The sequence below is a fragment of the Castor canadensis genome, chromosome 19, assembly GCF_047511655.1.
Source record: "Castor canadensis chromosome 19, mCasCan1.hap1v2, whole genome shotgun sequence".
Taxonomy (NCBI): Eukaryota; Metazoa; Chordata; class Mammalia; order Rodentia; family Castoridae; genus Castor; species Castor canadensis.
Window position 1 is genome coordinate 30,354,534 of NC_133404.1, and position 23,973 is coordinate 30,378,506.

General features: G+C 36.6%; 1 protein-coding gene across 15 annotated transcripts in view; it reads right to left on the minus strand.

Moving 5' to 3' along the window:
* Positions 1 to 23,973, minus strand: part of Mef2a (myocyte enhancer factor 2A) — a 136,671-nt gene that overhangs the window by 19,551 nt on the left and 93,147 nt on the right. For 10 of the 15 annotated variants that reach the window (XM_074061812.1, XM_020161767.2, XM_020161762.2 and 7 more), the window contains 4 exons: positions 17,975 to 18,124; positions 15,765 to 15,984; positions 14,971 to 15,030; positions 4,235 to 4,422 (listed from right to left, as the gene is read on the minus strand). In XM_074061812.1, the coding sequence (XP_073917913.1) occupies positions 4,235 to 4,422; positions 14,971 to 15,030; positions 15,765 to 15,984; positions 17,975 to 18,124 (618 nt within the window). Of the gene's footprint in view, positions 1 to 4,234; positions 4,423 to 14,970; positions 15,031 to 15,764; positions 15,985 to 17,974; positions 18,125 to 18,188; positions 18,321 to 23,973 lie in introns of all 15 variants that reach the window. The other 5 variants (XM_020161765.2, XM_020161768.2, XM_020161769.2 and 2 more) reach the window with 3 other exon arrangements.

Below are 23,973 nucleotides of genomic sequence, written 5' to 3' on the forward strand. Positions count from 1 at the left end.
TGCTACTAGATGCATATCTATTCTTGGGGAATGCACTATGTAATGTCCCTCTTTCTTTGATAATAAATTACTATGTGTACTTTGGCCTTCTTTTCTGGTTACTGATTGCATGGTATATTTTTTCCCATTTATCTATGTCTTTATATTTAAAGTAGGTTTCTTGTAGACAGCATATTGTTTGTCTTTTGTTATCTTTGAACATTCGATGTCATTAGCTGTGTAGTTGGATTAAAATCTACTATGTTGCTTGAAGTATACATGTGTGCATATATGCATGTATGTACGCATACATGCATATATTTAGCTGGGGGTTGAATTCAGAGCCTTGTGCTTATTAGAAAAGTGCTCTACAATTTGAGCCACACTCCACTCCCACTCTTTTGCCTTTAGTTTGTTTTTTCATATGGGGTTTCCTGCTAACTTTATCCAGGGCTGGCCTTATACTGCAGTCATCCTAGCTCCACCTCATGAGTTGCAAGGATTACAGATATGTACCACCATGTAAAGCCAGGTTGCTTTTAAAAAAATTGTCCTTTATTTTTTTCTTTTCTACTTTTTCTTAGATTAAAAGATTTTTTTCATAATTCCACTTTTTCATCTCTGTTGACATATATAAGGACCTACCAGTTTATTTCCAGGTCCTCCCTCCCACCGTGTTGTCATGTTTTTGTGTGTGCTATAGACCTAACATGAACTGCTATGATTTTTTGCTTTACAAAGTCAGCTATCTTTTGGAGCAATTAAAAGAAAGAAAACACCCAGACCTTGGTTTCTAATACCATTCTCCAAGAAAAAAAGGAACTGGGGCTCCTGATTCTAGGGCTGGTGCAGGAAATACACAAGATGAACCTGGCACATACTGCAATGCCAAAAACCAGAAGAGCACCCATCTCCCACAAACAGACAGACAGACAAGCCCCACAAGGCTAAGGGCATGTCACGGTATACAAGTAAACAGCGCTCAAGTTAAAGCAAGAGGAAGAAGAAACAAAGGTGGTATACTGCATTATATGCTGAAGTACAAAATAAATGCCCATGCGTTCATATTTATATAGACAAGTAAGAACAAATATTCTGTGCTGAAGAACTCTAATTTATATAGACACTCTCTCCCCAAGGAAGTGGAGTACAACTCCCTGATTCTCACGTGTGGACTACATAGAGTAATCTTCTTCCAAACACTATAGCATAGAAAGGGGAAACGAGTGAATTTACAGCAGAGAAATGTGAAACACTTCGCCAGTCTAGTGACCAAGCTAACATCAGTAGTAATTAGTCATATTGATACTATGTACCCTTGAGATGATGTGAGGAAAATGGCACCTTTATTATATGCCCTTCTTCCCTCAAACCAATAAGCTCAGTCTAATCATATAAAATACATCAGTTAACTCTCTATTGAGGAACGTTCTATATAACACATGACAAATATTCTTCAAAACTGTCATGGTGAAGCAAGGAAATCTTACAAATTCTCAAAAGAAAAGAAAAGGTGACATAATTACTAAATGAAATATAGCACTTATAAGGAAATAGGACTAAAGTATGAACTTTTGTTAGTGAGAATGTATCAATATTGATTCAACAAATATACTAGTGTAAGATTTCAACAAATATCATACTAATGTAAAGTATTAATAGAAGGTGGTTATAGAGTATAAGGAAACTTTCTGTACTATATTTGCTATTTTTCTATAAATCTAAAACTGTTCTAAAACAAAAGGCTTATAGAAAATAGAAGACAAGGAATTTTATCTTCATTTATTCCATTGCCACTACTCTTCATTTCTTTGTGTAGACTGAAGGTTTTGCTGGCATATTCCTACCACAGGACTTTAATATTTTGTGTAGAATAGGACTGCAGGCAATAAATTCTTTTGAATTTTGTTTGTTTGAGAAAGCCTTTAGCTGGCTTTTATTTTTGAAAACCACTTTTGCTGAGTAGAGAATTCTGGGTTGAGGTGTTTTTTAATTTCAATACATTAGATAGGTTATTCCATTGATTTCCAGCTTGCACGGTTCCTGAAGAGTATAGTATTTTAAATCTTTGTTCTCTATATCATGTATCTCTTTTTCTGGTTGTTCTCAAGATTTTTCTTTTTGCCTTTTGTTTTTAGCAGTCTGAATATGTGTGTATATTTGGTAGTATTTATCCTACTTGGTGTTTGTTGTTCTTCCTTAAAGTATTATTCCTACTCTCTTTTTGGAATTCTAGTTACAATTATGTTATACTGTTTGATAAAGTCTTGCAGCTCTTGGATGCTCTGTTGTTTTTTTGTTTTCCTCTTTTGTTGTTGGTTTGTTTTTGTTGTTGAGTTTGGTTTTGATTCTTTTCTTTGTATTTCAGTTTGGTGTTTCCTACAGACTTACAGAACTATAGATCTTTCCTCCTACAGGGTCTGTAGTGCAGGGCTACAGCTAGTTTTCTTAGGAACTGAGCTTTATTTGCTCAGTTACCCTCAGAGTATCTATCACAGGCTTCAAACCCCTCTGAAGGTGGGAACTGGCTTAACAGGTTTGTTCCCCCGCCCCATGACTGCCCCGCTCTCTGATGTCCCCTCAGTGATGTGCCTCAGGTTGTAGTCTTCTCAGTCATTTTGCCACTCTCAGGGCACTGCTTTGCAACATGTCTTTCTTATTGCTCCTCCATCATGGCTTGAATACATTTTCTTTTCCATTTTTCCAGATACAACAGAATTTCAGCAGTCCCCAAAGTACTGACGTTTGTTGTTCACCTCCTCACAGATAAAGGTGTTTGTTCCATGGGAGAGGGAAGAGAGAAAGATCCAAACAATACTTTGCCCCTACTGCAGTGGCCACTTTCTTCTTCTTCCAGTTGCGTTCTATAGATAAGCCTTTCCAGGACATTCTTGATTATCAACATGCAGCACCACATGGGGTTCGTAGTAGAAAAGCCTATAATATATGACACTACAATGTGGCCCCAGGCATTTCAAACAGTCCTGCAATTGCAGAGTTGGCCTTAGCTTGCTCAATGCAACAGTGCCTCTCCCCACAGTATTTCTTTTCCTAGCCGCCAGGCTAGTTATTTGCCCTAAAATCTGAGCACTACAATGGGTTGAAGGAAAACTGCTGTATGTTCAACTTCTCTTTGTTAATTATAAAGTTGGAAGCAATAAACTTTCCAGTTTTCTGTATCTCCAAATGAAAAAGTCCTTATTTGCTCTTTTGATCCAGAGTGTGTAAGACTTAAACAGATCAAGGTTTAAAGGTGTTGGTTGTATTTCATAATATCATGGACAAGTAATAACCTTTAGCTCAGTTTTCTCAACTTAACTTAGCCACAATCACAATCTAACTGTGATTCAAATGACAGAATACATGTATGATGATGTATAAAGCATTACACAAACGTAGAATTCATACCTACCTAAGCCTGACAGCATAACTGACAGTTGGCAAAAATACAAGTGACAAGTTCAGCAGCTACATAGCAGAATGAACATCTGTATACCACTCAGTATGCTAGTAGTCAAACATTTGCTAAATTTGCATATATATCTAAATTTTAAGAAGTGAAGTACAATAAACATATTCTTTTATTCTTCATGTACAAAGACTTATGATTCAAAAGAAAATGAGGCTAGGATTCTAAAGATGCTGAAAAGGAGCAGAGTGGGGGGACTCTATATAAAAGAGTTAAATAGAAATGGTCATTTGAGAAGGAATAAGCAAAGAAAATTATGTATGTATTCTTCCACAGAACTTCTGTAACAGTTCTCTTTGGTATATAGAATTTCTTAATAAATCATTTAGCATTCCTCTCACAGAAAAGCATGTAATAGGTTACTAAAAGAATACAAAGTACAGAAAAGAAATACATCATGTTTAACTTATAAACTTGGGAATGAAATCTCTAAGCAGTTTCTAGCCTGGTAAAACAGAAATTAAGAGTAATAGCCTCTTTATATTTACCTTTAATTTAAAAAAAAATAAGCAAATTTATTTATATATCTTTTTTGTGCATTTTAAATCAAGTGGTCTCTTGAAATGCCAATTTTGATAGAAATACCCATTAAGAAAAGGTATGGAGTCTGAAGGAAGATACAGACTATGTATAAAATGTGTGTTTTACCTTTTTTTTTTTTTTTGTGGTACTGGGGTTTGAACTCAGGGCTTCACACTTGCTAAGCAGGTGTTCTACCACTTGAGCCATACCTCTAGTCCTAAAATGTGCATTTTTAAGAACAGAAGCTGGAGAGGTTCAGCTTACCAGTGGAGGCATCATGCCCTTGCTTGAAGGGGGGATGACAACTCGAAGATCTGGCTTTCGACTGTTCATTCCGAGATTGCCACCACCTGGTGGAGGGGGAGACTTTGTAGGCATGACTTTGCCTAAACTATTTGCACCAGTATTTCCAATCATATTTGGAGAAGCTCTTGAGTTTACAAATCCATTCCCTAGAAAAAAGAAGTATTTGTTAATGTGTACAGAATCATGTAAAACTTTAGAATAATAGTAATAGTGTTAACTGCCCATGATGTATTCCGTATTTTTAAAAAAACTACCAATGTTATAAACAGAAGAATTTTAGGTTACCATATAAAAATGTGCTGGTAATAGTAAATTCTTAATGCCATGAATATTGTTTTACTTCTATTTTGAAGAGTCCTTAGAATCTAAGTCATCTCCATTATAGTAAACAGATGTCAGTTTAAGAACACTAAGCCAGATACCAGTACCTCACACCTGTAATCCTAGCTACTTGTGAGGCTGGGACTGGGAGTTTTGTAATATGAGGCCAGCCTGGGCAAAAAGTTTATGACATCCCATCTCAACCAACAGCTTGGTGCAGTGGCGTGAGTCTGTCATTCCAAGCTAAATGAGATCGGGAGGATAGAGGTTTCAGGCCAGCCAGGCAAAAAAGTTTGTGAGACCCTATCTCAATGGAAAAAACATTTGGGTGTGATAGCATGCACCTGTCATCCCAGGTACAGTGGGAAGCATGAAATGGGAGAATCATGGTTCAGAATTGCTGGCCTGAGCAAAAAGTGTGACCCTATCTCTAAAATAACCATAGCAAAAAGAGCTAGTCTAGAGCTGTGGCTCAAGTAGAGCACCTGCTAGCAAGCATGAAGCCCTGAGTTCAAACCCCAGTACCACCAAAAAATTTTTTAAAAAGCACTAAATAAGATCAATTTGTTGGCTGAAGAATTCCATTATTAGTGTTTATTACAAACTGACCAAGAGCAAAATATGCTACAAGCTTCTGAAGGTCTGAACAAGTCTTTTTAGTTCTTTGGTGAGCTCAGCATTTACATGTAATCAATACTTGGCAACTATTTAAAATCAGACAATAGTATAAAACTCCCTTTACTGAATGAGAATTTTTTTAAAGTAAGCATCTAATATATAGAGAGCTCTGTGCCACTGGGAGGACACAGGGGCCAGAGAATAAGAGATGGTCTTCAAGCAGCTTTTCTTCTAGTTAGCAAGGATATGCACACATCATACAGGCATGAATATGTCAAAATGACACTTAAGATACAGGTATGGGCAGAAATAAGGTAACTAGGAGTAACCACACAAAATTTACAAGGAAACAGAAAGCCTCTGTGGTACTGACTTTAATTGAGCAAACAAAAGGACTAAAGAATGGCAGAAGAAAACTGAAGATAAGCCTAGTGGATAAATGTGAGAAAACCCATAAGCTCAAGCATGAATGCATACGTGGTTAAGGACACAGGACTGATAAGCCTGGAGAATCCATGGTTCTAGGGACCATCAGAAGGAGAGCAGAGCTGCATTTGTTTTGCTCCTTTCCTTCCAGCATGAAGCAAAAGAGAAAACTCAAATATTTACCAAAAATAAGTAGCCAATAGATAATATGTTACACACACTTTTATGTTAACATATAGGACTAACCAAAACTGAGTGCCTGCTGTGTGCTTACCATTGGCCTAAACTGTTCCTAATAATCTCACTCTCAGAAGATTATATTCTGAGAAGTAAAATGATGTGCTCCAAAGAACTGCAACAAAATAACAAAAACACAATGACATACTAAACATATTTTTAATTTGATGAGCTTTTATATTGATACTCACATTATCTTAATTCTGTAACGTTTCCTGAATGGAACAGAAGTATGATTATTTAAAACCTGTATCATACTAGGCAATTTATCACAGTACTTTCAGGGGCCTTATGTAATTAACAGAGTCAACTGATGAACAGACATATGATTTCTAAAATTTAGAAAAATATGAAGAGATAGACTAAGAGTTTGTAAAGATAACCTGTTGAAGAAAATGGAGGCCTTAATGTATCTGTTTATAAAATTATTTGGAGTTTTAAAAAGACAGATTATGTAAAGGAAGTTCTTAATGAGAACTTAAAAAATTAATGTTTTGCCAATGTGATATAATGAAGTTTGTTGAGTCCTAACTGCTATATTTTCAATTTAGACATCTGAATACCAAGGGACAAAGAAAAGAAAGGAAAGGTATGGTACTTAAGAACTGCCTGCTTCTAATAGGCGTCATTCAGAATTTCAGGGCTGTATATGATTAGTAAGGCTCTTCTTCTTCCTCCCTTCTCTTTTACCTAATTCTTCTTGCTTTCTCCAAAACTTTTAGCAAGTGACCTACCAGTTTTAATTCCCTTGTGTGACTTAATTTTGCTGTGGGGACTGGCATTTCAGTTAACCTTATGAGGCTATTTCCTGCATTCCGCTTCCATTATCTTGAAGGAGTTTGTATTAAATCTGGGCTGCATCTCCTTTCCACACCCCACAGAGCAATTTCCTGCATCCTGTTAAGCTTCAGAAAGCCATGCTGTTCACAAAACCATCTCTTCACTAGGCCATCCCCTGTGGAGTGGAGCTCCTCCATGAGCTGGGCAGAGGTAACTGCTAATCCAGACATCTGGAGGACACAAAATGTTTATCAAATAATTTATTCAAAATAGGAAGGCTTAGTAGAAATTTTATACTGCAGAGCAATATGAAAATGTTAGATTAATAAAGTCTCTCTTAATGTATAGTGGCATGAATGTGTGTTCTGACTCAGACTATTTAATTAATTTGAACTTAAATCTGAAGGATAAAGCAATATTTCTTCTTCTCAAAGGCATTATAAAATGATACAAATACGTAATTTAGAGGACTGCGTCATCAAGAAGCACCAAACTATGATGCTTTTGATATGGTACCTCAGGAACCAGAGAATCAAATTACAAACAGCACAGTAACTTAGTGTGAAGTCAGGAGTCTGCAGCAAATACTGATTATAGGATGATGTAAGTGTCTGGAGACTTGCCAGGCTGAAGTTAATTTCATGTGTATGGCCTGTTATTTTTGTAGAGTGTAGCAATCTATTACCCAATATACGCTTCTTTACCTTCAGTTGAATTTTATGACAAAAATAAAGATACTGTTGATACTTACATAGTATATAACTTCTCTTGTCCCAACTTACAAATTTAGAAATTAAAATGCTACTCTAAATGAATAAATTTAATTAATGAAAACAAACAAACCATGGAGCAAACTGCATACCTGACTCCAGAGACTTAACAGACCTAATCTCAATTATGGTCCTAACAGATATAAATCAGGTTATTCAATTACATCAGTCTGGCTCATATTTCAGATTATAAACCACATCAGCTGAAATAACGCATTCAGGTGGATGGCAAGTAGTCCTCAGAACTACTCATCTAGGTCTAAACTGTAGGCAACGATGTCATTAGTGTTTACTACAAATTCATTTCAGAAATTCAACTGAATAGCAAACTGCAAAGAGTTCTGAGAAACTTAACCAAAGCAAGTTTCAAAACTGGATTTTATCATATTAGACAAAATTTCCATAAAATTTGACAAATGTAAGTAATAAGTAATAAGTAAGCAAAAGCATTTAAAAATTTTTAAATTATGTCATTGATATATATAAAGAATTGCTTGAGGCTCCTGATATTAAAAAAACACTATGTTTTTGAAATACTTGATGACATTCACTTAATTTGATAACAATAACTACATGACAAACAACATGGATCCATCACTCATGGGATTCCAACTACAGAATTCCCTTCTAAATTTCTTTTTGGTGGGCAGCCATGAAGAGGTAACTTTCTCCTCCTCCGTCATAGACTTCATGCATCCTCAGGAAATATTCATGGCTTCAATGTGGATGAGTCTTAAATTTGAATTTGTGCTTTATCTTTCCTAATTTCTAGTCCACATTCAACCAACAGGTGGCCGTTTTTCTCCAGGTGTACTACTGTTCTCTCAACCCAATCTGATTTAAGCATCTATACTGATGACACCCTCCACTGTCCCCACTCCCATCTTCACAGAGCTATCAAGCTTTGTTCATTCTTCTTTACTTCTTTCCCTCATCCATCTTTTTAACTGCCACTGCCCTGCCCTCATGAAAACCCTCACCTCACTTTCATTCTACCTTAAACAACTCCCAGAGCTTCCTGAGGTTACTTTTTTTTAGTCTCTACTCCAATATATTATTTTCTTTTTCAACCTGCTTTTAAAAAGTGAAGTTGCTGGGTATCTATGATTTTACTTCATGCTTGATATTTAAATGAAGCCCAAAGTTAAAAGGAGTCCCTACAGGCATTTGAGACACAGTATAAACTGGGTATGAAATGTAAACTCTCAGAAGAGAAATATATCTAATAAATCATAATCAAATAACCAGAGTGCCACCAAGGAAGAGCTAAACCATTTACAATATGAACGAACTGCCAAGTTTAATTTGGATAGATGAGATGGATAGAACACAAAAAATTATCAAGTTATGATGAAAAAGTCCAATGTTCCAATTTACTACAATAAAAATGGTATGACTAGAGGGATACTGTATCCTCACAGTATCACAAAAAGTCCAAAAAAGGAGAAAAAGAGGGGAAAAGCATTTATATTTAATACTGTAGTAGTACAGTACTAACTACTGTAATCACTTTGGAGTTCCCCCTCATTTTTTTATTTTCCACGTGAATAGTTTTTGCAAGTTTAACATGAATAAAAAAGAATTCAGTTGAAATTAACTTAGTTTTCACATTGCTGACCGTGTTGATTTCCTCTTTATTAGCATAAATAGAGTTACAATGAACCTTTGTATATTTATTTCTCTAGGAGAAATTCTCAGAAATAGGACTAGTGTGTTTAGTGGTACAAAGATTGCTACTAGTTTACAAGATCACAAAAGCACATGTGAAGATCAGTTTGACCATGTCTTCTTCAGTTCTGTAGGTCACAATAAAAAGAAGTATTAGTTGAGAATTAGAAAGTCATATTTTTTTTTGACATTTTAACTTGAATTTCATGATTACTGCCAATTTTAAACATTTTTGAATTTTTAAAAAGCTAGTTGGGTTCCCCTTTTTGGAGACAAGATCTCACTATGTAGCCCAAACTGGCCTTAAACTCACAATTATCTTGCCTCAGCCACCTGAGTGCTGAGGTAACAGGCTTGTTCCACCATGCCTGGTTTCTAGGGTTTCTTTCTTTTTCTTTTTCGGGTGGTACTGGGGTTTGAACTTAGGACTTCATGTCTGCTAGGTAGGTGCTCTACTGCTTGAGCCACACCTCCAGCCTTTTTGCTTCAGTTACTCTGGAGATAGATCTTGCTTTTCCTCTGCCTGTGGTGGACTTCACTCCTCCTATCTTACATTTTTCATGGTAACTGTAATGACAGGTGTGTTCCACCATGCCCAGATTTTTTTCTATTGAGACAGGGTCTCATGAATGTTTTTGCCAACCACAGTCCTCCAGATCTCAGCCTCCTGTGTTGCTCAGGCTGACAGGTGCACACCACTGTGCTCATCTACTACTGGTTGAGATGGGGTCTTGCCTGGAACCTTGATCCTCCCAATCTGAGTCTCACAAGTAGCTAGGATTTCAGGGATGAGCCACTGGTACCTGGCTGGGTTTCTTTTTTGAATTGTGTATTTAGACACAACCGAATGCCTATTTATTTATTAAATATTCCCCGGTTTCTTTTATTTTTATCTTACTTTTACTCTCAAAATGAGGAAAATGATTGAATTCACATTAGACTGGAGGAAGAACATTCTAGGCTCGCTGTGTTAGAAGCTCAACATTGAGGGCCTTTCCAGATTTATACCTTGCCATCCTTGGCATGTTGGCTGGCTATTCTAAGCTAACTTGCTCATTACCTCTAGATGGGTGCTGATGTTCCAGGTGCCACATGTAGAAAATGATGTCTGAATACTCAGAAGGCTGCACTGTCTTTCTGTGTGTCCATACATGAAGGTTTTTCTCTTTAGATTTTAGAATTTTAAAAGTACCTCCAAGCTGGGTGCTGATAGCTTACACCTGTAATTCTACTTACCCATGAGGCTTCAAGAGGATTGTGGTTCAAGGCCAGCCCAAGCAGGGAGTTCATAAGACTCCCTATCAACCAACACCTGGGTGTGGTGGTGCATGCCGGTCATCCCAAGCTACACAGGAGGCTGAGATTATGAGGATCTAAGTTTAGCCTGGGCAAAAAAGTTCAGGAAAGCCCATCTCAACAGAAAATGGCTAGGCTTGGTGTAGTGTACCTGTCATCTCAGTGATGATACGAAGCATGAAATAGGAGGATCACAGTACAGGCCAACTGAGGAAAAAAGTGAAACCCTATCTCCAAAATAACCAGAGCAAAAAGGGCTGGAGGTTTGATTCAAGTGGTAGAGCACCTGCCTAGCAAGTGTGAAACCCTGAGTTCAAACTCCAGTACTGACCCCCGCCAAAGTGGTACAGTTTCTTTTTATATCTAGTGCGTTACACTTATTTTTAAAGTCTTAAGTATTAATACAACACATAGAAAATGCACAAAACAAAAACTTACACTTCACGGATTTATCATAAAATGAAGATCCATGTTACCACCATTCAGATCAAGAAAAAAAATATTACCAGAACCCCAGAAGAATTATGAAGAAACAGTCCCTACCAATAGTCCCACCCAACACTCACGTGATGGAGACTTTAACAGTAATTTCTTGGTTTTCCTTATAAGTGTTAACTCCTACACACGCACCAACACCATAGTGTTACTTGCTTGATTTTCACAATTTATACAGATAGACTCAATTTAGTAGCTGCATCTATCTTTCTTGTATTAGTTTGATGAAATTCACCCACATTGTTGAGAACTGCTGTGGCTTCCTCATTACAGTATAGTATTGCTTCATATAAAATGTGCTATTATTTATTTATTTATTCTATTGTTGATAGAAATCTGGGTTAATGCAGATGTGGGCTATAACAAAATGCTGTGAACCTTTTTACTTTTCAGTATGCGTTTAATTTAGTTGGTGATTGAACCCAGAACCTCACACATGCTAAGCAAGCACTTTACTATGAAACTACATCCTCAGCCTTTGGTGTACATTCTTGCATTCTTTTATATACCTCTTGGTACTTGTGGTGCACACACACACACTTTTCTATAGTTTATAAGGAAAAGTGAAAAGTTAGGTCACAGAGTATGCATGTCTAACTTTAGTACATGATGCTAAATGACTGCATTGTCATTGTATGAAAGCTTGCGTTTTCTGTAAGCTTCTCAGGCCTTGGTATCCTCCACTTCATGTTATTCACTGTAAGGGAGGCAGTGCTCTCTCTCTGTGGTGCTGTTCCTGCATTTCCATGATTATTGAGCTAAGCATCTATTCACATGTATTACATACCTGGACAGTTGCCTTTGTAAAGGGTCAGTTTTCTCATGCGCTATTTTTTAAAACTCAGTTCTCTTTTTCTTGTTGAGTTGTAGACTTTCTTCATTTAAAAAAGCATTTATTTGGTTATACACATGCTATGTATATTCTCTCAGTGCCTTGACTTTTCAATCTCTTTATGGTATTTTTGATAAACAAAATTTCCTAATTTTAATACAGGAAAATCAGTCTATATTTCCTTTATAAAATTAAGACTTTGGTTTCTTATTAAGAAGTCTTTTTTTTAAGCCAAATGTCACTATATCAAGCCTGTAATCCTAGCTGCTTGTGAGGCTGAGATTGAGAGGATCGTGGTTTGAGGCCACCAACCAAAGCAGCGAGTTCTCAAGATTTCATCCTAACCCATAGCTGGGTGTATGTCCGTCATCCCAGGATGAGATTGGAAGGATGGCAGTTCTAGACCAGTCTAGGCTAAAAAGTTCGCAAGACCCCATCTTAATGGAAAAAAGCTGGGCATGGTGGCATATGCCTGTCATCCCAGCAACAGCAAGAAGCATAAAATAGAAGGATCACCATTCAGGTCAGCCCGGGCAAAAAACGAGACCGTATCTCCAAAATAACCAGAGGAAAAAGGGCTTAATGCATGGCTCAAGTGGAAGAGTGTCTGCCTTGCAAGCATGAAATCCTGAGTTCAAATTCCAGTATTAAAAGGTCTTTCACTATTCTGAGGTTGTCCAATGCTTTAAAAACTCAAGGAGGCCTCTGCTTTCAGTATCCCATGCATTTGGAATTAGGATGTAGATGTCTAAATAACTTAAAGATCAAAGAAGTTATAATGGAAATTAGAAAATATTTTGAATTTCATTTCATTAGCCTTTTTTTATGGCACTGGAGTTTGAACTCAGGGCTTCGCACTTGCTATTCAGGCATTCTACCACTTGACCCACATTCCCAGCTCTTTTTTGCTTTAGTTATTTTTCAGGTAGGGTCTCATGCTTTTGCATGAGATCATGATCTTCAGACCATGACCTTCTTACCTGCGGTCTCCCTCATAGCTGGAGTCACAGGCACCCACACCATTATCCAGCTTATTGGTTGAGACAGGGTCTCGCTAACTTTTTGCCTGGGCTGGCCTTCAACTGTGATCCTCCTGATCTCCACCTCCCAAGTACATGGGATTACAGACATTAGCCACCGTGCCTGGTCCCATTTTATTAGTCTTTTTAAATAACCAGTTTTTGTTTTGTTAATGCAATTTATATTATGGCTGTTTTTTCTATTTCAGTAATTGGGTGGCAGTAGGGAATGAACCCAGGTCAGACTCCTAAGGACTGGGATTACAGGTACGTACCACCATGCCCAGCTCAGCCTTCTGCTCTTAAAGGTTTAAATTTCTCATAAAGCACAGCACTATTTGTATCCCACACGGGTTTTGTAGGGGTTTTTTTTGAATCTGCAGCTTGTTGCTTTTTGTCAGTTTTGGGAAATTCTGTGATTATGCTTTAAATACTACTTCTACAATTTTCTCTCTCTTTGCCTCCTGGGATTCCAATCATCATATGGTAGACATTCTCATTGTATCCTCTGGGCCTTATCCTTCTATTTCATTTTCCATCCTGTAGTGTCTTCAACTGGATTATTTTCTGCTGTTTTACTTTTTAGTTTACCAATTCTTTTACCTGCCTTGTCCCATATGTTAGGAAGTCCTTCTGTAAAGCTATAAAATGTCCATTTTTAAAGTTTCCAGTTCTCTGACAAATTCTCAACCTAGTCTTTTATGTCCTTTAACACAGTAAGCATTGTTATGCTAGGCCAAACTCAAAGTCTGTGTCTAGTAATGTCAAATCCAGGAGACTGCTTCTGAATTTGTCTAGTTAGTTTTGCTTACATGCAAAGTAGAAATAACAAAGACTGAGGTAGTGTTTTATTCTCATTTTTAAAAATTCTAGACATTATTTGCTTTTTTAGACATCCTGGGGCCCCTAACAATAGAATTACCACAATCTAATTTCAACAAGTGGGATGATGCAGATATGTGATACAGCTACTAAGAGGGACTATTTACCTTTGATTCACTTTATTTCTAGGTTACAGTCTTTTGGTATCTCAAGCCAGTGTGAGAGGAATATACTATGCTCTCCCAGTTCTTGGCAGGTCCTAAACTTAACTGTTTTGTTGGGGAGAGTAGAAGCAGAGGGGAAAGTGTACATAAGAGTATGTAGGACGCAAACAAAATTGAGTTGAAAAGAAATGATAAATATTATTTACAAGAGTAGCCATTCTAATGTAAAACTGGTAGTAAGACCATCATATATTTTCCCATATTTAATTGTTACCTGTTAAATAAGATCCTAACAGCAGGTTCTTAATACACTGCACATATATTTAAGCACTAATGCCTGTATTAAAGTTGCTATATATTTTATAACATGTCTCACTCAATATGTCTGTTTATTTCTTTCATTATTTTTTAATTAAGTCATTCAATCATGTACTTTTCTTAAAGTAGAAATGAATATTTCACAGTGTTTCCTGTAAGTGATCTGTTTTTAGCTGTCTCCAGGACACATACTATCTAAGCAAGCAGGGAATTCCTGCCTTTGCTTTCAGATAACAATGGTAACTGTGATTATCATAAATTAACAAGATGACTTAACGTGATGAAAATCCAAGGGGCTATATTATTCTTGCAATTTCTTTGACATGTAGGTTATGCTTTTGCAACACTGAGATCGTAATCTATCTTTACCAGCAAAGGAGGGCTGGACAGACACATTTATGATGTGTTTAAACTACTACTCATCTCAGGAGTGGCACCAAAGCAAAAAAATCTATTTGGCTACCAGTATGATAAAGTGTGATCACCACAGGGGACCCCTGAGAGAAATCTCTCAGTTTTCTTTGTATTTAAGAAGTAGGCCCATACTTCTTTGCATTCTAATCTCTCTGAAAAAATCTTATGCTGTTGTAAGATATAGAAGCTTGCTACATCTTTGGTGTCTAACTTTGGTGAGGATGGAAGATCTACAAAGTGTCTCTTTAAGAAACTATCTTGATGTAAATGATGCATTAAGTCATTAAAGGCTCTTTAGAAAAGAGCAATGTGCGGTATGAAGGAGACACTCATCAAATACTCACAGAATGAATGAGTAACTGAATATATGGTTGTGGTGTAAGGGATAAAGCACGAAAAAATGTTAAGCTGTAAAGTATCCCTCAGGAGGTTGAAGGTCTTGTTTCAGGGATAATATTCCTTACATCTAGATAGGGTAGATGCCTACAAAGTTAAACAATAGGAATTCACTCACCCACGGGGCTATTTCCAGCTCCATTTGGCACTGTGAGGTCTGTCGTGCTCAACATCCCACCTAACAACGTTATAGAGAAGAGAGGGCACAGAATGAATATGAATTTAGACTCCTTATTTCACTATGAACTGACGGAGGATAACTATCATTCCATTCCTAAAAATCAAAAATAAAAAGTAGCCCAGTTTGAAGTTGCTCTTAATGTTAAATCTGATAAAGTTACAAATACACACATACACACACACACACACACACAAACACGCACTCACACACACATTTGCCTTTTAAACTCTGATGTGTCTGCCTTCCTGTGCATCAATACAAATAATGCATACTAATAAGAATGGGCACGGTTCAGATGGTGGACCTAGCACAGGACTTAAGGGAGAGGAGACATTGCATCTCAGACTAAAGCAGCAAATGCACTGCAAATTTTTGCTGAATTACTGAACTAATTCAGGCAGGAGGAGAGGCACAAAATATACTAACTCCAATCAGGTAAGTCTGCTCTCCAAATTACTAACAAGATGGTTCATCTTCAACTTTAAATTTTTATTCATGGTACCCTAATTAAAATTTCTGCCTGTCAAGTTATAGCTTTCCCATGCTGAGGAAAGCTTACAGAGGACAGGTTCTCTACAGTAGTAAAGAACTAATGCTAGCCCCACAGATTTAAAAACAAATGTACATAGCAGTGACTCTTGCTCACCCAGACAATCTAATAAACTTCTAGGTTAGCAGTTAGTTTCCATCTGCTCTGATGAAGAACGATCAGAATAGACATCACGACATACTTGCATTCCCAGTACTTGGTGGTCTCTGAGGAGCTCCGGGGGACACATTTCTATGCAATGTGGCTGGGGGTGGAGACAGCATGCTTGAATCTGCTAACGCTGAGCTGGCTGCCAAAGATGGCGATACAAGTGAACTCCCTGGGTTAGTGTAGGACAAAGCATTAGGACTGGTCACAGGGACTGTGACAGACATCGAGAAGTTTTGAGGTGGCAAACCAGGCTGTAAAGAAAGAACAAGGAGGAGAAAACTTAATTTCATCTACATTAAATAACTTATCATATATTTGTGATGACTTTTCATTTTCAGAGTTTTATACATTAATACATACACACTAAAATAATGTATGCATTCTGTATTTCAAATATTCATAGCAATGAAAATTAGAGGTCAAAACCTGGTATTAAGGTAGTATTGTTGAATTTAGACATTACAAAATATATCACTGTCACCAAGTAAGCATAAATTAGCACTTCAAATTAAACCAATTTAGTAACATTTCATTTCTATTGAGAGATTACAACTGTAACCAAAGTGGGAAAGTGTATACACATTTTATTAATACATCCACTGTGGGAACTTATGAATAGGCCCAGCCTGATTAACATTCTTAACAAGCAAGACTAAAGAAAAAACAAGTAATTATATATTTAACACAATATAATCTGATTGCAATGAAACCTATAAAGAAATTTAATCAAAGCAACAAAACTAACTACTGACAAATAAGGACTGAATTTTTAGTTACTTCTTTAAATTGTATGAAAATTAAATGATAAATATTACAGATGCTATCTTCCATCCTGCCAAAATGTTCTACCTCCCACTCCCCTTAAAAGAATTATTTCCTATTTTCCTCTGGTATTTCCTTCAGGGACTATTTATAATATATTTGTTGACTATGATGGACAATTTAAAGTGATGGGGAGGGGGAACCCCTTGCCCTACCTTCATTTTAAAACAGTGATTTTCAAAGTAAGGTAACACTCTAATTTGGAATTAGGAGAATATAACTCATTTATGTATTCTATTCAATAGTTAATTTCAGGAAGAAAAATTATAATAATTTATCAACAAATTTAAAACGACAGATGAGAAATTTTTTTCAAAAGTAAAATAATTTTATTTGTATAGTATTTTTGTAGCTTAATGTTACTTGCAGGAACAACAACATCCCTGTGAAGTCAGAACAGTTTTATTCTGTTTGTCAGTATTTTAAGAACAATGGTGCTAGCTCAGAAGTACCTTGTTAAAGTTATTTTCCTACTTTGAAGAAATGACACATGGTGCATTCGTTAGGGCACAGTTTTACAGTATTAACTCTGACAATGAACTAAATAATCTCTATGGGAACCAATTTTCTTCCTGAAGGCTACACTTACACATACAGCATTATAAAATCAGACCTAGAATCACAGCACTTGCCAAGGGAGCTTCCAGGAAACCAAAGTCTTTTAAGAACTATTAAGTCCAGAAGCATAAATTAGAAAAATACTGTTGCACTAGGCTTAGATGTACAGATGTTAATTTTTTTTTTTACAGTGACTACTTGTTTTGAAACCAGCTTAAGAACATTTTTTCCTTAAATAAAAATTAATCCAGGCCTCTTCCTCCATACCAACAGCACAAGAAAGGTAGCTATTTGGTGGTATCACTGTTAAGTGCTTTGAGACATTTATAAAGAGCCAAATGGAAAGCTCAGTTCTATGAATGTTGAAGTAACTATACAAAATAACTGAAAATAACCTAGAAACACAAAATTCTATAACAAATCCAACTACTTTAAACTTGGCATTCTCAAGATTTATCTGAATATGTATTTTTATATAAAGTCATGGAAGAGAGAGGAAAACCATGTACTTTTTATTAAATATCATAGGATTTTAGAACTGGAAAGGACCTTAAAAATTGTGTGAGCCAACTCATTCACTTTATAGATAAATTATAATTCAGGATATTTGGGTGCCCTATCAGAAGACAGGAAGGAGAGTAAACGGCAGAGCGTGGATAACAATGTCTTCTTTATTTAAGATACTGAACACGAACTATTATAAGATCTCAGAAATTTTAAAGTTCTATAATCCACCCCCCCCCGGAATTAATAAAATGTCTTCTTTTCCCCTCCGAGTTTTTGCTGTCATCAACTCATTTTAAAAATAAGTAAGATGTGTGGTCAAGTTCTTCATGCACAAGATAAAAGCACAAACCATACTTTCGTACTCACTGCGATGTTATGATTCCGCATCATATTATCAAACTCTTCGTTGATTTTTTTGTACTTCTCTTCTGTGTGTGGGGTTAGCACATATGAAGCATCAGGGTCCGGGCTGTCGCACCCTCTGTGCTCCTTCTTGTTCAGAGCCTAAATGGTGAAGTTAACAGAAAGGATCAACAAAATAAACAGGGGAGGTAAAGTGAGTACTTACAGGGCCTCGTTTGAAAATAAAGTCACTATCTTCATTTAGTTTGCTGAGTCTGTCCTCCGACAGTGGACTGTGCTCAAAGTAATCGTCAGCATCAGGGCTCTCACAACCATTGAGGCCTTTTTTTCTTAAAGTCTGAAATACAATTGGAAAATTCACACACAAATAATACTAACTTTCCATGAGTTTTTCTGTAAAATTATTAAGAGCACAGATTGAAAGAAGTGAATTATAGAAGAGCCACTGAAATGATTTTTAAATGACCACAAATGTACTCCAGTTCTTCAAGTAAAATAAACATAAGATATGAGCAAAATTAATTATCCCACTGTATGTTAAAAGAAAAGAAATACTTATTTGGATTCTTCCTTTTAAAACTTCTTAGAGAATACTAAATTACTCAATGTCTGATAGTCACTACTGGAATCTGACTGCGGCTGATCAATTTATCTAGTAGACCAATGAGTATAAGAACTGAATTACAAATCTCTCAAAATGATGCTTAAAGAAATCAAGAGTTCACTGAGCATTTCAGCAACTTCATCTGCTGACATTCCTTTCTGATAACTTATCCTGTGTACCAGAAATTAGCCCAAACACCCCCTAATTGGTTCTTGAATATAATCATTTTTCTACAAAGTTTGAAATACAAAGGTTTACATATAACATTTATGTAATGACTCTTCCCTACAATTAATGCACAGATTATTAGCGACCTCACATATTTAAAAAATGTATAGTCAGATATATCAGAATGAATCCCCTACCCTTTTTGCTGGCTCTTTCAATAGAACTCCTTCATGGTTTGTTTTATTCACTGAATAGAACAATTGACTTTTTAGACAATTTTCTTGAGTGTTATTAAAGTATCCTCTGGGCCATACTACTGACTTTTTTTTTTTCTTACTTTGGGGGCAAAAATTTAGTAGGCCACTGATTTTCTGACTTCTAACTTTTTTTTTCATTTTTCTTTTATTATTCATATGTGCATACAAGGTTTGGTTCATTTCTCTCCCCTGCCCCCACCCCCTCCCTTACCACCCACTCCGCCCCCTCAATACCCAGCAGAAACTATTTTGCCCTTATTTCTAATTTTGTTGTAGAGAGAGTATAAGCAATAATAGGAAGGAACAAGGGGTTTTGCTGGATGAGATAAGGATAGCTATACAGGGCATTGACTCACATTGATTTCCTGTGCGTGGGTGTTACCTTCTAGGTTAATTCTTTTTGATCTAACCTTTTCTCTAGTACCTGTTCCCCTTTTCCTATTGGCCTCAGTTGCTTTAAGGTATCTGTTTTAGTTTCTCTGCGTTAAGGGCAACAAATGCTATCTAGTTTTTTAGGTGTCTTACCTATCCTCACCCCTCCCTTGTGTGCTCTCGCTTTTATCATGTGCTCATAGTCCAATCCCCTTGTTGTGTTTGCCCTTGATCTACTGTCCACATATGAGGGAGAACATACGATTTTTGGTCTTTTGGGCCAGGCTAACCTCACTCAGAATGATGTTCTCCAATTCCATCCATTTACCAGCGAATGATAACATTTTGTTCTTCTTCATGGCTGCATAAAATTCCATTGTGTATAGATACCACATTTTCTTAATCCATTCGTCAGTGCTGGGGCATCTTGGCTGTTTCCATAACTTGGCTATTGTGAATAGTGCCGCAATAAACATGGATGTGCAGGTGCCTCTGGAGTAACAGTCTTTTGGGTATATCCCCAAGAGTGGTATTGCTGGATCAAATGATAGATCGATGTCTAGCTTTTTAAGTAGCCTCCAAATTTTTTTCCAGAGTGGTTGTACTAGTCTACATTCCCACCAACAAGTGTAAGAGGGTTCCTTTTTCCCCGCATCCTTGCCAACACCTGTTGTTGGTGGTGTTGCTGATAATGGCTATTCTAACAGGGGTGAGGTGGAATCTTAGTGTGGTTTTAATTTGCATTTCCTTTATTGCTAGAGATGGTGAGCATTTTTTCATGTGTTTTCTGGCCATTTGAATTTCTTCTTTTGAGAAAGTTCTGTTTAGTTCACTTGCCCATTTCTTTATTGGTTCATTAGTTTTGGGAGAATTTAGTTTTTTAAGTTCCCTGTATATTCTGGTTATCAGTCCTTTGTCCGATGTATAGTTGGCAAATATTTTCTCCCACTCTGTGGGTGTTCTCTTCAGTTTAGAGACCATTTCTTTTGATGAACAGAAGCTTTTTAGTTTTATGAGGTCCCATTTATCTATGCTATCTCTTAGTTGCTGTGCTGCTGGGGTTTCATTGAGAAAGTTCTTACCTATACCTACTAACTCCAGAGTATTTCCTACTCTTTCCTGTATCAACTTAAGAGTTTGGGGTCTGATATTAAGATCCTTGATCCATTTTGAGTTAATCTTGGTATAGGGTGATATACATGGATCTAGTTTCAGTTTTTTGCAGACTGCTAACCAGTTTTCCCAGCAGTTTTTGTTGAAGAGGCTGCTATTTCTCCATCGTATATTTTTAGCTCCCTTGTCAAAGATAAGTTGCTTATAGTTGTGTGGCTTCATATCTGGATCCTCTATTCTGTTCCACTGGTCTTCATGTCTGTTTTTGTGCCAGTACCATGCTGTTTTTATTGTTATTGTTTTGTAATATAGTTTGAAGTCAGGTATTGTGATACCTCCTGCATTGTTCTTTTGACTGAGTATTGCCTTGGCTATTCGTGGCCTCTTGTGTTTCCATATAAATTTCACAGTAGATTTTTCAATCTCTTTAATGAATGTCATTGGAATTTTGATGGGAATTGCATTAAACATGTAGATTACTTTGGGGAGTATAGACATTTTTACTATGTTGATTCTACCAATCCATGAGCATGGGAGATCTCTCCACTTTCTATAGTCTTCCTCAATCTCTTTCTTCAGAAGTGTATAGTTTTCCTTGTAGAGGTCTTTCACATCTTTTGTTAGGTTTACACCTAGGTATTTGATTTTTTTTGAGGCTATTGTAAATGGAATTGTTTTCATACATTCTTTTTCCGTTTGCTCATTGTTAGTGTATAGAAATGCTAATGATTTTTCTATGTTGATTTTATATCCTGCTACCTTGCTATAGCTATTGATGATGTCTAGAAGCTTCTGAGTAGAGTTTTTTGGGTCTTTAAGGTATAGGATCATGTCATCTGCAAATAGGGATATTTTGACAGTTTCTTTACCTATTTGTATTCCTTTTATTCCTTCTTCTTGCCTAATTGCTCTGGCTAGGAATTCCAGTACTATGTTGAATAGGAGTGGAGATAGTGGGCATCCTTCTGACTTCTAACTTTTTAAAACAAAGTCATCATAAAATAACATGTCAGGTACTTAAAAGAATAAATTAAAAAACAAGGGCTTGAGAGATCTATGGACTAGTAATATACTTTCAGAATGTCTAATTAAAAAAAATCTGGATGGGTCTTAATTTAAGGCAGAGTTACTGGGTTTAACATCTTAAATAGCTTCAGAACTTGTTGGATTTCCAGTAAACCTTAGAGAAATAGTAGAAAGTTAAAAATTTCCAAATATCCCTAACTAACAGAGCTTAATTAGGAAATAAAGTTTGATTAAAAAACTAGCTCTATGTAAGTTCAACAAATGATTATTTAAACCAGATTCATGATATGTTTTAAATTAGTTCACAACAGATATCAGTTCCTTTAAAATGCTATTCACAATAATTACGGATGTTTATTTTGTTCCTTTTTCTCTGAAAGTACAATGTAAACACAATACATTAAGATTTGAGAACTTTTTTCTGAAGTTTCTTGGAAGCCAAATTACTTCAAAATTTCACTTTATGCAATATGATTTTTAAAATTTTACATGTGTAAAGAAAGTCATAAGCAATCATTAGTATGGATTATGTTAGCTTCTCCAATTACTTGGCATGTGCAAGGAATTCTATACACAATTCCTGAAACTCATTAAAATGCAATTACTAACCCAGATGTGCTGATGCATGTCTAGAATCCCAGCAGTAGAGAGGCTGGCAAGTTTGAGGTGGGCCCAAGCTACACAGTGAGACCTTATCTCAAAAAAACAAAAAAACAAACCAAGGGCTGGAGGTTTGGCTCAAGTGGTAGAGCATTTGCCTAACAAGTGCAAGGTCTAGAGTTCAAGCCCTAGTACTGCAAAACAACAACAACAAACCCACAATCACTAGAGAGGAGCATATGGCATGCACTTCCCCATCTGCTCAACGGCACTTAGTGCTAGAAGTCCTACCAACCACGTGGACATTTATGTGTACTTAGCCATAAAAGGTCCTGTTGCTCAGAACTCTAAGGGATTTATCCTCCCCATCCATGGCAGCAAGTTCTATTTACCAAATCTCTGCAAGTTGCTATCAGCAGTGAATAGCAGAATAATGGAATACTTTGAGCTCCTATAATGAACACAGCTCTAGAAACAGAATAAATACAGTAGGTGACTATGCATAGAGCTTATCATGAAATTAGTAATTTATTCTAGCCTTAAATCTCTGGATACTTCTAGTTGTTGTATATCTTAATTCAGTCTTGTTCTTTTTAGTATACTAAAATGCTTATTATGCAATTACCACGTATATATCTCTTTCAACAGTTTTTAATCTACAGAGGAAAAAATATGCCTTTGTTCAAAACTTAACGTGAAATTTTTATTCTACAAAAGGAGGGTTAACTCTACTTGTACTTATGAGGACAGCTCTGCAAGCCTTCACTTCAGATAGGTTCCTGGCACGGGGAGGGAATTTAAGAGGCAGTATTGGCTCTGTAGATAACAAGCTAATGTACCTCTGTTTGACAGCCAACTTGTGGCTCCTTATCACCAAGCATGAAGAGCTGTTTTGAGGACCCAACTACCATAAAAAGACTTTTTCTGTTGTCTTTATCATTACCAAATAGCATAATAGTAAAAGTTTCTCCTGTGTCACTGGTACTAACAAGTGGAATGCTGTAACCTATTAACAAGGCCAGGCAAGGCACAGAAGAAACAGGCCAGCTTCAGGTTTCTCTCATGCGTCAAGATAGCAACAGAAACACTTGCTCCATGAAGAAAACACAGTCTGAAAGTTCACTGCTAGGAGGAACCTGCTAAAGAACACAATTCCCATATGCTCTCTCAGGCCACTGATGAGGATCACAGGCCACACTGAAGTAAACAGAACCTTGGAGAACTATTTGTTCTAAGTAAGTGTGTTTGGCAGTTTCCACTGCCATTCTGGTATACTTAAGGAGAAAGCTCAGGATTTTTTGCCAAAATTTTTCAAATTTCATTTATGTATACTGTTTAAGTTGATTTATCCCAATTGCCTTGCAAACTGGTAATGGGCCCATTTCATGAGAAATTAGATTATTAATCAATGTAGGCTTACTTGATACCATTTGTCTTTACATTAGTGTCCCAAACATGCTTAAAGTTCTAATTGACAAAACAAAACAAAAGTCCTGAAATTACTGTACCTATGTCTTTCATAAATCAGTTTCTACAGAAGACAAATTTTATTTCTAAAGGGTCAGTAACGCATCTTTTTTTATAATGGGGGCCATACTGGGATTTGAATTCAGGACTTTGAACTAGCTAGACAAGTGGTCTGCCACTTAAGTCACACCTCCAATCTTTCTTTTTTGCTTTTTAGGTTATTGATTTGATAGGGTCTCACTTTTTCCCTGGGCAGGTCTGGGACCACTATCCTCCTCCCTATGTCTCCTATGTAGCTATGCCTAATTTACTGCTTGGGATGGGGTCTAACTCTGCCCCAACTGGCCTCAAACCTCCTTTAACTAAATCTCTGCCTTCCAAGT